Source organism: Triturus cristatus, chromosome 5_2 (genome assembly GCF_964204655.1).
Source record: "Triturus cristatus chromosome 5_2, aTriCri1.1, whole genome shotgun sequence".
NCBI classification, from domain to species: Eukaryota; Metazoa; Chordata; class Amphibia; order Caudata; family Salamandridae; genus Triturus; species Triturus cristatus.
The window spans coordinates 448,473,091-448,488,326 of record NC_140588.1 but is presented as its reverse complement, the minus strand read 5'-3'; the positions used below and the strand labels follow the sequence as shown (position 1 = coordinate 448,488,326).

At 43.1% G+C, this 15,236-nt stretch overlaps 1 protein-coding gene across 1 annotated transcript in view; it reads left to right on the top strand.

The window, feature by feature from the left end:
* PKD1L1 (polycystin 1 like 1, transient receptor potential channel interacting) overlaps positions 1-15,236 on the top strand; it is a 1,386,277-nt gene that overhangs the window by 802,287 nt on the left and 568,754 nt on the right. The window contains exon 34 of the mRNA XM_085607392.1: positions 5,264-5,476. Within this exon, the coding sequence (XP_085463518.1) occupies positions 5,264-5,476 (213 nt within the window). The remainder of the gene's footprint in view (positions 1-5,263; positions 5,477-15,236) is intronic.

The window sequence follows — 15,236 nt, the reverse complement described above, 5'->3', positions numbered from 1 at the left end:
GTAGCCTTATTAAAATGGAGTACCCAGAGGAAAGTGGTAGCTACAATCTGGGGAACAATCTAAAACTGTGTGCTCAATGAATGAGAGGACTGCAGTTGAAGTATTGTCAGATTTGCTAAATTTCTGAAGATGTGGTGCTGCTTTTTACTCACTGAGGTCCACTTATTCCTGTCAGTGGAAACCTCAAGTAATGGGTGATAATTAATTTGAGTCTGGAGTTGATAGGGACAATGACAATAATAACTTTGTTAAACAAGGATAAGAATTGGTGGACAAAGCGAGAATGGCAGCATGATTGACCTGAGGTACCAAGGAAAGAATGACATGTAGACAGAAGCCTAGATTTTTCAAATGGGGAATGTGCAGGCATGGGTCATATGTGCTGAAGCTACAAAATAAGGTGTCCCATATATAGTGATGATGGTTTCGTTTCTGTTGAGCATGAGCTTATTCAAGTGCAATCATCAGTGAAACTTGACTATGCGAAGAGGAAAGGGACTGAAGGGATACAAGAAGTATGCTGAAGTTAGAGGAGAATCTATGTCATTTACGTTAGAAATACTTCATATAAACTATTTTGGATTATTTTAAGACTGGAGAAAGTTGAGAATGTGAAATTGAAGAAACTGAAGACAAATGCCCTTTGTTAGGGTAGATATTTAAAAAATAGACAATAGCTATTAGCTTGATCGATGCCGGAATGGACAGACCTTAAGTCAGAGAGGTTTTAAGGAGGGGGCAATGTTTGAGCCGCACCCGTGAGGTAGGAGACGATTGTGGTGGATCTTGCAAAACAATATACATTATATCATTTTCCAAAACCAAAATTTTTTTTCTTATAGAAAACATGCCAATAAGTTAGTCATTTCTGTATTTCCCTCGCGCCCGCCCTGCCACCCACGAGCAATGCCAGCCGTCACTGATATAGATGCTACTCTGATCTGTTCATCTTCTCTAAGTCAATGTCCCGCTGCATGTCTTTTCTTCACGGTCTTTGCAGAGCACAGGGCACTATGATGTAACTGGTTATGTTCCTTAGAGTACATGCATTGTGAATGAAACTTTCTTCGTGTACTAAATGTTGCAATCACAAGCACGTTTCTGCAGCATTTCTGATGTGGGCTTGGTAAAATACACTGGTGTATGGGTCATTGTTAAAAAAATGTTTCATATTTTGTTGTTCATCACTGGGCGACAACTGCGCAGAAATGGCTGGAGCCTTTCTTAAAAGTGTATTAGCGTTATGTGCTTCTTTTTTTTTTTTATAACATATTTTTATTGGGTTTTAACAACATAAAATAAGCCATGTCCAATATGTCTTGCCAATAAAAAGATCATACATAATACCATGCAAATATAAGTATTAGTTCAGAATTCAAAGGAGTCCTAGCAGTAACGTTAGTTCCAGCTTGACCCAATGGTCACTGACTGATTAATAAGCAACATAATGTATATTCTGTTAACCTCCTACGTATTGTTTATCAGAATTTTGTACATAGTATTCTTTTGACATGACATCTTCTGCCTTTTTCAGTAAACTCCGTTTATCGCTTTGTCGCGTAATTATGCGTTTAACAATTAACATCCGTCTAAGAAAAACCCCTCCCATGCCTCCCACCGACTCAGCTGTAAAAAACGTTTCTAGGCATCTTTCGGAAAATCAGAGTACCCTTGCTTGTCATTATGGATATCCCAATCAAGTAATAGGTGATAAATCAGTAGAAGCACGTATATTATCTCTTATTTCATCCAAAACTGGGCACAATAACATTGATGTGTATTATTTCTCTCAAGCATTATGCTTGTACATCCATGGCTATAAACTCCTCCATCATTACATTCCAGTCTAATGATATCATTTTTTTACGCAGGCCTCTTTGTTCTTCTCGCTTAATTTCAGCATCCTCTGCTCTGCCCCATCTAGTCATTTGTTTTGGTATACCAGTCTAATATTGATGGAGTTTTAGCAGTCTTCCACCTCATTGTTATATTACGCTTTGCCAATATAAGTGCAAGATTCATGAATATACGAACAGGGCCCTTCTTCTAACCTCTAGGACCTAATCCCAATATACAATATTCTGGTGAGTCACCATTTAATATCGGTGCAATTTCATGTAGTATTTTGTGCACCGTTGACCAATAATGTAGCAATCTTGGGCAGTTTCATATCATGTGTAACAATTTCGCATTTGTCGCATGGCAACGGGGGCAACTATCCGTTACCTCTGGGAACATCACGTGTAATCTATGTGGTGTTAAAAAAGCTCTATGCACAATCATCAGTTGAATATATTTGAATTTGGGATTTCTGGAGGTTTTCCTGGGGTGTTCCAGTATAGCCTCCCAGTCTTTGTCAGTAAATTCATGGCCCAGTTCTGTGACCCATTTTTCGCGAGTGGATTGGAGAGGGGTCGCCACAACCGTAAGGATACCCCTATATAACCATTTGGTTATGTGGCTGCCGTTCTCCATTAGGTATTGGATGTTTAACTCATGCGTCAAAGGTTCCTGGCCAGTTGGGGCCCATGTGGTGCGTATATAACGTGAGATATGTGCATGTAATAGAAATAATGTGTTTGGTACCCCGTGAACTCTTACAAAGGCGTCATGAGGTTACCATCTGTAAAGAAAGCACCTATAGTATTGACACCGGCATCTTCCCAGGTCAGTATATTCCTATTTGTGACAGTCCCCGATTGTAATGGCAGTCCAAGTAATGGTATGTTCGGGGCATATGGGGGTAATTTCTTTGTATAGTGCACTGCCTTGTTCCAATATGATAACGCCACTTTAAATAAATGAGGCGCAGTTGGATGAGCCCTGCCTCCCGGTAACATAAGCTTATGTAAACTTCCACGTTCCCAAGATTGACGAGACATATCTATTTCCTGCAGGTTTCTGCCCACAATCCAATATGTTAACCATTGTAATTGACTCGCGTAGCAATAAGCTTTCAAATCTGGTGCTCCCAATCCTCCACTTTTTGTGTCCAGCCGTAGCTTCGTTAAGCCTATTCTCCTGCGTTCAGTTCCCCATATCAGCTCAATTAGTAGGGTGTCTAGTAATTTGAAAAACGGGGCCGGGACCATTATTGGAAGATTAGTGAAATAGTATAGCAGTCTGGGTAACAGCACCATTTTCCTGATTGCCACTCTTCCCACCACCGATATGGGTAGGGAGATCCAACATTTTATTTGTGACTTAAGTGTTGTGATAGTGCGCAGTAAATGACTGTCTAGTAGGTCTTGCGTTTCTCTTGTAGATTTGAATGCCTAAGTATCTGAAGGTCACAGGCGCTAATTTGAAAGTCCAGTCCCCAAATCCAACTGTGTCTGTGTATGCGTTATCTTTGGAAGAATATGCATAGGATTTGTTTTCATTTAGTGTTAGACCGGATATCTTTTGGAAATTATCAAAAGTAGCCGGTATAGGGTTATATGTGTTGTTGAGGTTATTGAGATATAGTATTCTATCATCCGCATATGCAGAGGCTATATGCAATGTTATACATATTTTTATGCCCTTGTGCCCTGCCGAGGGACAAATCGTGCATAATAATGGTTCTAGTGCAAGTATAAACGATAATGGGGATAGCGGGCATCCGTGCCTCGTGCTACTGAATATTGTTTTGAAATATAGTTTCCTGTTCGAGCCCTAGCCGTTGGATTAGTATATAGTAACTTCACCCATTTATAGCGTTATGTGCTTTGTAATGACAATCTTATTTCTGATTCGTCCAGTATGCATTATCATTAGTAGGGGTGGGCGGAATTTGCGGAATTAACCTTCGCAAATTATCGCGAGAATGTTTAAAATTATCGCAAACAAGCAGAAATATCGCGAAGATGCGGAAGTTTTTTTCCGGCATGTTCGCGAGATTTTCTGCATGGTTGCGGGTCGCCAACTTACCCATGTGGTTGCTTGCGGGCGCGGCCATCTTGTTTTGAGTTGTTCTCGCGGTGCATGATCGCGAGAAGAAAGACGTGATCGCGCGACGCATGACGTCACTGCGGGCGCGAACTGTCGCGAGACAGCGCAAATGGCTAAAAACAATACAACATCTCATGGAGAACGCGACCGGATCAAGAAAACTTGTCGGCGAACGCAGGGATTCAGGTAAGGCGATCGCGCGCGCGCGAGAATGTATCATTTTACAGCGCGAGCAAGAAACAAATTATCGCCAAGCTGCGGAAACCGGAATTTTTGACATTTTCGCGCTCTCCGCGGAACGCAAAAATGTCAAATTATCGCAATTTCCGCGAACGGAACGAAATTTTTGCCCAGGCCTAATCATTAGTCACGCAATGCTGAATTTGTATTTTTTCATTATTACCTATTCATAAAAAGTGTATAGAAATTCCTGCTTTTGGGAATGAGCTGGACATTCTTTTCTCCTTGAGACTCTGTCCAGTTTCTTTAAGAATTAGATGATTGAGGGATGCTGTCTTAATGATTATTTTCCGTTCATTGGAAGTTACAATAATTATGGTTTCGGACTATGTACTCTATACTTGAGTCGTCATGTTATGTTTTACATTTCTCTGTATCCCTTAATGGGAACTCGTAATAAATTATTGTAACTTTTCCCAGAATCAGATCTGAGCTATTGAGTGGTTCCAATTACTTTTTTTATTAATCTGTTAAACTGTTGATGTTAAGCGGGGTATTCTTGAACGCTAGATCTAGAATGTCGGAACAGAATATCTAAAATTAATATTTAGGGGTGTCTATGATTTTGGGGTTCTGCTCCCACACTATCTTCAGCTCAGACGTTAGCAATTCATTTAGAAATCATCAGTTTCCATGTGGGCACTGGATGCGGAGTTTGAGGTCCAGGAAAGGTCCAGATCAAATCCAGAGGTGAAATCAATCAAGATGCTTCCCATTAGCTGTTCTGCATGCACCTGCCCTCATCCCAAATGCACTTCAGAGTGCATAATTGGTTTTGTTTGAGTTAAACAGGTGTAGAAGCTTCGCAGTTGAGTTCTAATTAAAAGTAGAGCATAGGATGGCTTTCAGTAGTGCTATCATTTCTCAGCAATAGGGTGCCAAAATAAACGCTGTTTGATATAGTGCTCGTTAAATCGTACCCTGCAGGCGAACAACATTGCCTTCCCTTAGAGCGTTGATTTAAAATGTGTTGGAACTGATTTAACTGCGCTTTTGAACAGATGTCAGCATGCATTTTCGTATTCTTACAGCAGTGTGCACTTTTCGCATATTAACTTCTTTGTTGGCTGTTTTTATCCCCTCTTTGAAGATCTCATTCCAGAGCGCAACTCTCGTGATGGGTCGCGTCAAAGAACTGGCTAAACTCTATATGATGACGCCCGGCAAGCTTGCATTGGATAAACAAGTGATGTCAACGCTCATCCACGTGATATCGAACGCCATGGAGGTTTCAGACAATCATTCGGAAAAGGCTGCCTCTTTAATGTCGGAGGGGATAAAATGCTCTACCGAACTCTTGCTTGTAAGCCTCGTTTTGCTCAATAGCTTCCTTATTTTTTTGCTGACGATCTTCGCAGATGATGTACTATGCTTGTGTCTAAAAATAGTTACTAATAAATGTAGATGGCAAGGAAAATAATCTCCTCAACGTATTTGGACTCACTCTGCCTATATTCTGTATATTTTTGTATTTATATTATTATATTTCTGCAATTATTCTCCACTTCTCATCTCAAACATCACAACCTGTCCTCCTATGAAAATCACACCCTGCAACCTAGCAATGGCCAGTCTCCTCTAGCTCACCGACTGATCCCACCTACCATCTGCATAAACTCACATAACTAACACCCACTTATGATCGCACCTAACTCCTATCAGTGTAATCCACCACAAAGCCATTAGAGTAAATGCATGAAATCAATCAATCAGTACTTGTAGAGCGCGACATTTCAACCGTGATAATGGTCTCCTTGAGAGCACATGACTAATCCCAATCAACAACCACTGAATTAACCACTAACGTTGGACTCCAGAGCTGCATGCTGCCGGGCAGAAAACGCTTCAATGCCTCTTCAGGGGTATTAAGCGATAAATTGCAGTATATGGGCTCTTAATATGCACCAGTTACGGTTCGCAATGTATGGTTTACTAAGAGACTGTTTCACTCCTCCCAAAAAACACACTGAGAGCACCTTCAGAAATGTACACCTAACAACATACAATTGAGTTCACAGGTATAAGAGACGTTTAATGGTGACATTTTGAGGAGCTCTGATCTTTAGGGAATACAGAACCCCCTGGGGCTGTAAATATATATTGATTTCATAGACCCTTAGTGAGGTGTCTGGAATTTCCTGCCTCCTTGCCCTGGTCCCAGTCTGTCTGCGGCCACAATAGCCTAGTGTGAATTCATTTGTGTGTGAGCTGAGCCAGTGTCTTTGAAGTGCATGTGTGGTAGGTGACTGCTCCACCATGTCATACTGCCAGAGATCACCCATCCTGACAGCACAAGACCCTCTGTTGTGACGATGTCTGGAAGCAATACACAAAGGCCAACTGTACCTAGTCATGTGACCCAAGAACAGGCTGCAGTCATCAAATGGTTATGATAAGAATATTCCAACTTTCTAAAAGTGGCATTTTCATAATTGTGACTTAACATCCAACTTGACCATTAAAGAGGGTTTTAAATTACAGTTCCTCAGACACCAAACATGAATTTTCTACCTTCTCCCAATCATAAATTATCACTTATTAAATGTAATAGGGTAATACAATGTAATCCTAAGAGTTTTTCATTACCAGGATATGTAAAACTTAAAGGTACATGTCCAACTTTTTACTTCACTGTACCCTGACGTCTGGGCTGTTTAGGGCTTATCATAGAGGCACCTTATGTGTATTAAAAAGTTGCCAGGTCACACTGGCAGTTTAAAACTGCACACAAAGTTTGTAATGGCAGGCATGAGACCAGTTTAAAGGGCTACTTAAGTGGGTGTCACAATTAGTGCTGCAGGCTCACTAGTGTAACTGCAACAAATAATGGACGGAATGCTGAATGATTCAAACATTCTCCCCAATTCAAGAGATCTGGGTTGAATCCATCGTTCTTTTGCCCACTATGCCACCCCAGTTTGGACCTAGCCATATGCAAATCAGTCTTGACCCTGTGCCTCATGGGAACAGTCCAGGCCAAACTGCCAAGCCAGGTCCTCCCTTGACCGAAAACAAGCATCCCTGGACCGGTTTCGTGGTATGTCACACTTCATAAGCCAGGCTAGCTTGAATCCAGTGGCACAGTGAGCATGGACCCACTTAGGGCGAAAAGTGTAACTGCAACAAATGATGGACGGAATGCTGAATTATTCAAACATTCTCCCCAGTCAAGAGATCTGGGTTAAATCCATTGTTCTTTTGCCCACTACGGCAACCCAGTTTGGACCCAGCCATATGCAAATCAGTCTTGACCCTGTGCCTCATGGGAACAGTCCTGACCGAACTGCCATGTCAGGTCCTATCTGGTCCGGAAACAAGCATCCTGGGACCAGTTTCGGGGTATGTCACCCTTCATCAGCCAGGCTAGCTTGAATCCAGTGGCACAGTGAGCAAGGGACCAACGTCTGGACATACCCATCCCACTTAGGGTAAAAAGCGTAAATGCAACAAATTATGGACAGCTTGCTGAAACTGGAATGGCATGTTGAGCAAAAAACGATGGATTTAGGCCCAGATCTCTGTACTGGGGTGAATGTATGACATTGTACTGCATTCTGTCCATCAATTGTTCTTTTTGCATTTGGCCCACTTGTAGCATTTAATTTACTGGTTCTGTGTATATGTAGTATCACCTTACTAGGGACTTCAAAGTAGATTAAATGTGCCATTTGGGTGCAGGCCATTTTCACAACGTTTAAATGAGAGAGCATAAGGACTTTAGCACTGGTTAGCAGTGGTAACGTGCACAGAGTCCTAAAAGCCAAGTAAAACGTGATCAAAATACAGGAGGATGAAATAGCTTGGGAATTACCCTGCAGAGAGGGCAAAGTCCAACACCTAGTCTGCTGGGATTCCAGAACCATTTTCTTGTGTTTTATTACTTAAGAACCAAGTACTGGAACATTTGCTTGGACCCAGTTCTAGTAAGTTTTTTTTGCATTTTCATTTGGGGCACTTTTTCACTTGTTACATTACACATTTATTATTTTCCCTCCTTTTTAGGTCTGACTTACGAAAGATAATATGTACAACAAGATGCTTGGAGGCTTCCCACCGCTTACCATTCGTTGGCTTCATTGTCCCTCTTATTTTCATCCTCCATAATAGGGCCGCGCCTGCTAGCCTCATTTGACGTCCTCTTCTTTCCTGCGGAGTATGGACCAAGTACAGATTGATTGTCTTTGATTAGTGTCCTTCCACTGCTGCTCACACATGATACATGAACATATTGTATTTTTAAGTTGTTCACACCGGCAGCCACTTCTTAAACAATTTTTTTTTCTGTCATGCTTTTCTTTCTATAAAGCACGTGCCCTATTCGACTAAGCCTATTGTTGTGCGTAGCAGCGTGGTGCCCGGAGACCATCGTTTCAAAGCTTGCTGTCTTCCACGTCCACTTGGTTATGCTTGTTTATGTACCTACAGAGTGTCATGTTAAATTATTGGCAATTTTCCATTCAAAAAAGGTCAGACCAAGCAGTTGCACCCACTTGACCTGCAAATGTACATCCCTTATTATTTTACTGGGGCAGAGCATAGCCTGATCTGCAAGGCACTGACAGCTATCACCTTTGATGTTAAGAAATAGCAGAAAATTGTGCTCTTGTAATATCAGTAGCTCAGTGTGGTCATGCACCTGCTGCAGAAGGCTTATATTCAGCTGATGATTATAGCTTCGGTGCACATGGATTCACCCAACCTGTCCGTGTCCACCGGTTGGCAAAACACCATACAGCTGTATAACACTGCTTTGAAGATCATGTTTAGTACATAACATCAATCTACATTCTAATTATTATCATGAAAGAGAAATCAATGGAGCGGCATTGGTAATTAGCACGAGTTGTTACCTAACCTGTGGCTTCCAATTTACACCAAAGCCTCACGGTGGGCCGCACGGCTTATTTCACTTTACTGGGGCGGTGCAGAGCAGAATTCCCATTGATACAAACCACCCCCGCAGAGTTCACGCCTACCAGAGCAGGCCTGTAGGAAACCAAGATGTTATCTGGAGTGGTGCCAAGAATGTGAGGCAGTAATACTGTTCATAATTCAGGTCTACTTTATTAAACTGGCGGAAATGTTTTCTAATTACACTAGGTTTACAGGGTTTCGTGGTTTCAGTTACACACACGCGAGATTTCCCCATAGTGGAGGCCAGATTGCACACTATTTCGGGCCATTGGTAACTCAGCGTTAAAGACTGTCAGCAATGGTTTATCAGGTATATAAGCCGGTAGGAAAGTTCAATTAGTATAATTGCTAAAGACATTTGTGTGCAACATGCAGCTCATTGGTCTGAATTTTAGTTGCGCTCTTTCATCTCATTTGCCTTCATAGGTTGCTAAAACGAGCACAACCATGGGCAGGGACATCAATGAGAGACCGGTTAGTTAAGTGGGTTTGATATTTGTGTGGTCCACTGTAACGTTAGAATTGCCATATAAGATGGTAAGATAGCTCTGTGGGTTTGTGCACGTGCTGCAGAGATATATTCTGTGTGTCACTGATTTTTATTTTTGCATGTTGAATCTGTTCCTGTTTTTTTTAAGTTGCTTAACTTACCACATTGAGTTAAGCACAGTGCAAACTGTTCGTTTGAAGTGTGTGATATTTAAATGGCATTCGTTATTAGTGATGGAAAGGGCTTTATGGCGAACCAGGCAGCAGCCATAGAAACAATGATTCTCAAGGCAAATAGATCACTCCTATAAGAGAGCTATTGGCGTTTACAGTTTTTTTTTTTTTGCTGTGCATCATGGCCCGAAAAGTAAAAGTGCTGAGACCCTGCCTGTGTTTACTGCGCCATGGCGCTTTTATTTTCTTTACTTTCACCTATGTTGCACAGCAGCACTGTGCAGCATGGTTAAAAAACATTGATGAAGCCAATAGATGTCTTATAGGCAAGACCTATCGGCTTTGCTTATGGAATGACTTTGTGATTGGGAACCTATTAGCAGAGCAGCCCCTCCAGAGAAGACATTTGCAAAAATACCAATTCTTTGAAAGTTTAAACAAACATTTCAGCCTACGGATTTATGCACCTTCCCGACTACCCAAGAGTTTAAACACAAATATTATTGAGACTCACAGCAGACCGGTGAAGCTCTTATGGCAGTCTTTTATTGAAGGCAGATACGCACACACTGCTAATACTCATGACTCCTTGTAGGAAAATAGCATCTGCTTTCATTGTTACCCCCACTTTTAGATTGGTGTCAGGAGGTTTTTAACTAGTCTGATTGGGTTCCTGCTAATCAAGACCCAAGTCACTGTGCTCTCTCCCAAATTTGACCATGGTTAGTACTGTTGTACAGCCACAATAGGTTACTGGTGTACTCTTGTAGGTCCCTAGTATATTGTACTAAGGTACCCAGGGCATAAGTATACCAGAGGTCTCCCATGGGCTGCAGCATGTATTGTGCCATCCATGAGAGACCACTTAAACTGAGAGTACAGGCCATAAATTGCAGCATGTGTGAGTTGGTACTTGCACCCCTCACCACGAATATACATTTTCTTATATCTGAGTTCACTGCACTTAAAACCTATGTCATCCCTATGGTAGGTCTCTCCGTCCTGAATGCAGGATTCTTGGTTATAAATATGAGGGTGCGCCTGCATGAGCAGGACGCCCCTACAAACCCTGGAGTCGATTTTTCAGGCTTTGTAAGTGTGGCAAGCCATTTCAATACATATAGTGGACATCAGTCATTATGAGATTGACTAACTATATAGTGGCCGCACCGATCCCGGTCATATACCAACACCGATTCCAAGGTTGGAAGTATGATCCCATATACTGGGGGGCTCCTTTTCAGAGTCTGACAGCAAGCTAGTGCTGCTGCCGACCAGACACTTTTCTGCCCTCCTGCTGCTGAGCCAAGCTCGAGCAGGGAAAGTTAAAACAATAGGTTTCCTGTCACAGGGAGATGTGACCCCCCCCTCCCAGACAGGACTTAATGTATTGGGCTGGGGTGGGGGCACTTGCCAGCACCATTAGAATCTTTTGAAGGGCACATTGCTGCCCTCTTTGCATACTCCAGCTTGGTTTCTTTGCTGGTGCAAAACTTGACGAACGACATGGGAGTATTCTCTCCTCTGTCCGACCCCTCCTCTGGGAGGGACCACTGAGTCGTCCTAACCACCTTCCTAGGGTATTTAAAGGCTTATCTGTGGGTGGGTACTCCGAATCATGGTTGGACAAGAGTCGATCCTAAAACCACGTCACTCTTCGATCGTCTGGACACTTGGACTTCTTTAGACTTCGCCTGGAACTGAGACTGCATCAAGTAGGACTCCAGCTGCCTCTGGTTTCATTGTTCTACAATTTTTCTTTGTCATCTGTGTCTGTGCTCCTTCTAGGAACTTCAACAGACCTGTGGACATCAAGGACACCCAAAGTAATCTCCTTTGTAGTGAAGGAGTCACTCCCCTGCATCTGCAGGTACCGCAACAAAGCTGACCAGTCTGGTGCTCCTGAATTCCCAGACGTCGAAAGGCTCAGCAACACAGGTGGTGGTTCTGCAACTCCCCCGAGGCCTGACTTCTCTTCTCTGCAAGTTTAAAGCCAGTATCCCTCTTCAGAGACGCTGGAACCAAACCCCTGTGCACCGTGTCGACTTGCTGTTGCCATGGCTAGTTGGCTCTGCAATCCAGAGTTCTTGAGGCTACAAGAAGCTCTAGCCTCCAGCATCTCTTCCTGCCAAGTACAACATCCTCACTGCATCCTCTTCACCGTGGGCCTTACTTCGTGGTGAGCTGCTTGAGGTCCTCTTGTGACTCCTCTGACATTGGCCTGTGGGTCCTCCTGAGAGTCTTCTACTGCTTCAGTGGGGGGCCCTGCTTGCTTGGGTCCTGCTTTGACTCTCCTGCTAGTGGTGAGTCCCTTTGACCTTTCTGGTCTCAACATTGCTCATGCTTCACTCACCATGACAGTTGCAGCGCCATGGCTTGTTGGTGCTCCCGCTGGACACCAACCCCCTGGTTCTCGACTTCCGACATGGGACAGCTCGTGCACTGCTCCTGGGCTTCCTCAGCATTGCCTAGTCCTCACAGCTGCAGTCACCGTCATCATTTCTGAACCGACCGACATCGGTGGGCATTGCTCTTCCGTGCCTCCTGGTGACCTCCGAGTGGCAAAGACTGTCCCCTCTGCTCACAGGTACTTCATTTCAAGAATCCACCCTTGGATTCCACTGGACTCTTGCACAGTATTTTCCAGCGGTACCTTTCCTGAAGTCCTCCATTGTGGTCTGCGGCAGTTTCTGACGTCACCGCACCTATGCACCCGGCTTCTTTGGTGTAGGTATTTTAGTTCGTGGGGTATCCACGAGTGGGGTGACTCTCCAACTTTCTGTCTTCCATTGAGTTTCTTCAGGGTCCACTGGGAAGGGTCCTTCTTAAAATCTGCAACGTGACTTTCCCGTTGACTTCTATTGGAAACACAATGGTGTTTCCACTCTGCACATAGCTTCCGTGAGGTTCCTGGGTACTTACATTTGGTGGTTCCTTGTGTCACCAGCTCATCTTAGTCTCCTGGTCCAAGCCCCGACTTCAGTCACATTTCACATTCCACTTTCCTAATATATGGCTTGGCCTCCCCCGGGAGACCACTGTATTTTGTGCTTACTTACCTGATTGCAATTGAAGTATTGTGTATTTTGATTTATATCTCCGGGTAGGAAATATACCAATGTGTAAGTGAATGTTGTATAATAAAAAAACATAATTATATATATATATATAGATATATATTTATACACTGTGTGATCTTTTTCATGTAACCTACACTATAGGTTTAAACTGGTAAAACAAGCTGATTAACACTCCTTTAAGATACGCCTGAAGGCTGCTCTCCACAGCTGCCACTTTGAGAGCTTTCAAAGGTTATCAAAGACCACTGAAACCTCCATAAGAGTTGCCTAGATTAGTGCAAGGTGCCTCACTTATATAACTGTACACCATATAGTAAGCCAGCCTCCTACATCAAGGTTCTGTGCTGGATATAGCACCGAAACTGCCCTACTTGAAGTCTTGGGATACATTAAAGCTAACCTTGATTTAAATTCTCCAGTCATGGTGAGGCTTTTGGATTGCTCCATGGCATTTGACATAGTCTCTCATGCTATTCTACTTGAGAGACTTAACATTATCGGTGTCGGAGTCCAAGCCCAATGTTGGCTCACATCCTTCACTAGCAGGTGATCCCAGCCTGATTTCCTTGCCCCTTTTACCTCTAAGGCTAAACCTTTAGTATGATGTGTTCCTCAAGGTTCGGCACTCAGCCCAACACTTTTTATCATTTAGTTGGAGCTCCTAGCTAAGTTAACTGAATCTTGGGGAGTGAAAATTATATCCTACGTGGATGACTTAACTACTCCTTGCTTTCCAGGAAAACATACCCACCTCACTTGACTCCCTCAAGCCTTGCCTGATATCTGTGGTGGACTGGTTGAACACAAACTGTCTGAGACTTTACTCAGGCAAGACTGAGGTTCTCTTTTCAATACTAAGTCCACCCCTTCACCCAGTCTATGGTGGCCGTCAGAGTTGGGTGTGCCTCCTGGTCCTGCATCAGTGTTTAGAAACCTTGGGGTGAAATTTATCTCAGGCTTGACCTTTGGGCCCCAGATTAAGGCTTTTTTCTCCCCTTTATTTCCGCCCTCAGGTCTTTAAGGCGGATGCTGCGCCACATTCCAATAGAGCATCGCAAGACGATCACCGATGCCTTAATAACCTTTAGGTTGGACTACTCTAACAGTCTGTACTTGGCTTTTTTATTTCACTGCCTTCAAACGATTCCGAATTCTGCTTCCGAGCTGAATTTGAAGATCTTGCATCGAATCTCGGTGTCGAGTCATTTACGTGCCCTTCATTGGCTTCCGGTAAATAAGGGAATCCAGTTCAAAGCTCTGATACTTGCCTTCAGGGCCTACCTTGAAATGGGTCATCTTTATCCTAGGACCCATTTCAAACCACACTCACAGGAGAGTTTCTTGAGATCCAATAATCTCAAATGTTTCTAAATCCCCCGCACATGTACAATGCTGCTTTTGACATATTAAATCTTTTGCCATTCATTAGTTCTATCCATGACACACAACATTTATCAGCTTCTTTGAGTGGTTCATGCTTATTCAGCCCTTTATGCTGTGTGCCCTGAAGTTTTATTTACACCCTTTCTCTTGTTTTAATAGTTAGATGTGTCACTGTTTGCCTTTCACTATAAAGATTTTCATGTTTCCTGCCTCTTAAATGCATTAGTTCATGTAAGTTGGCTTAAAGATCTCCTACACTTTCGTCTTCCTTATCTGTCCACATTGGGATCAATTTGTGATGTAGGTTGTGGCCTCTCATAAGCTCAAAGGACTAGTAGCCAGTAGTATCACTCATGATGGTAAAGTAAGCTACTAACATTTCTTATATTGATGTTTTGGTTTCCATTAGGGCACCAACCACCATTTATATAGTGACTTTTTTTATCAGTCTGTGCTTCATTTCAGCCAACTCATTACCTTGAGGGTAATACAGGGTGTTAGAAATGGGATTTCTGGTTTGGCTAGGGCTTGCGCCAAAGCCAGACAGAAACCACCACTCTAGTCAGGGCTGGGGAGTTACACGCCAAAGATAACCCCTGCTCACCCCCTTGGTAGCTTGGCACGAGCAGACAGGCTTATCCCTGAGGCGATGTGTAAAGCGTTTGCGCGCGCACCCAGCAACAACACCCAAGGCCCACCACAAAGGAAACTCCACACAAGGTATTCTATAAAAATAGCCTTTGTATTATACACAACACATTAGATAAAAACACACACTCTACAATGTGCCAGCAGGCACGGGCAGAATTTACAAGGGATTATATGTACAGGGGACAGGGCCACCTGGACCACTGTAAGGAATTAGCACTTTTTAGAACATGGGAATAATACTGTAGACCATAGCACTTACAATCACTGTAGCACTAAAATAGAACATGTAGCACCCAACCAGTAACTACTGGCGCAATAATGACCTCAGTGTCATCACACTAGCATCAGGTAAGTACCACCTACGCAACCCTA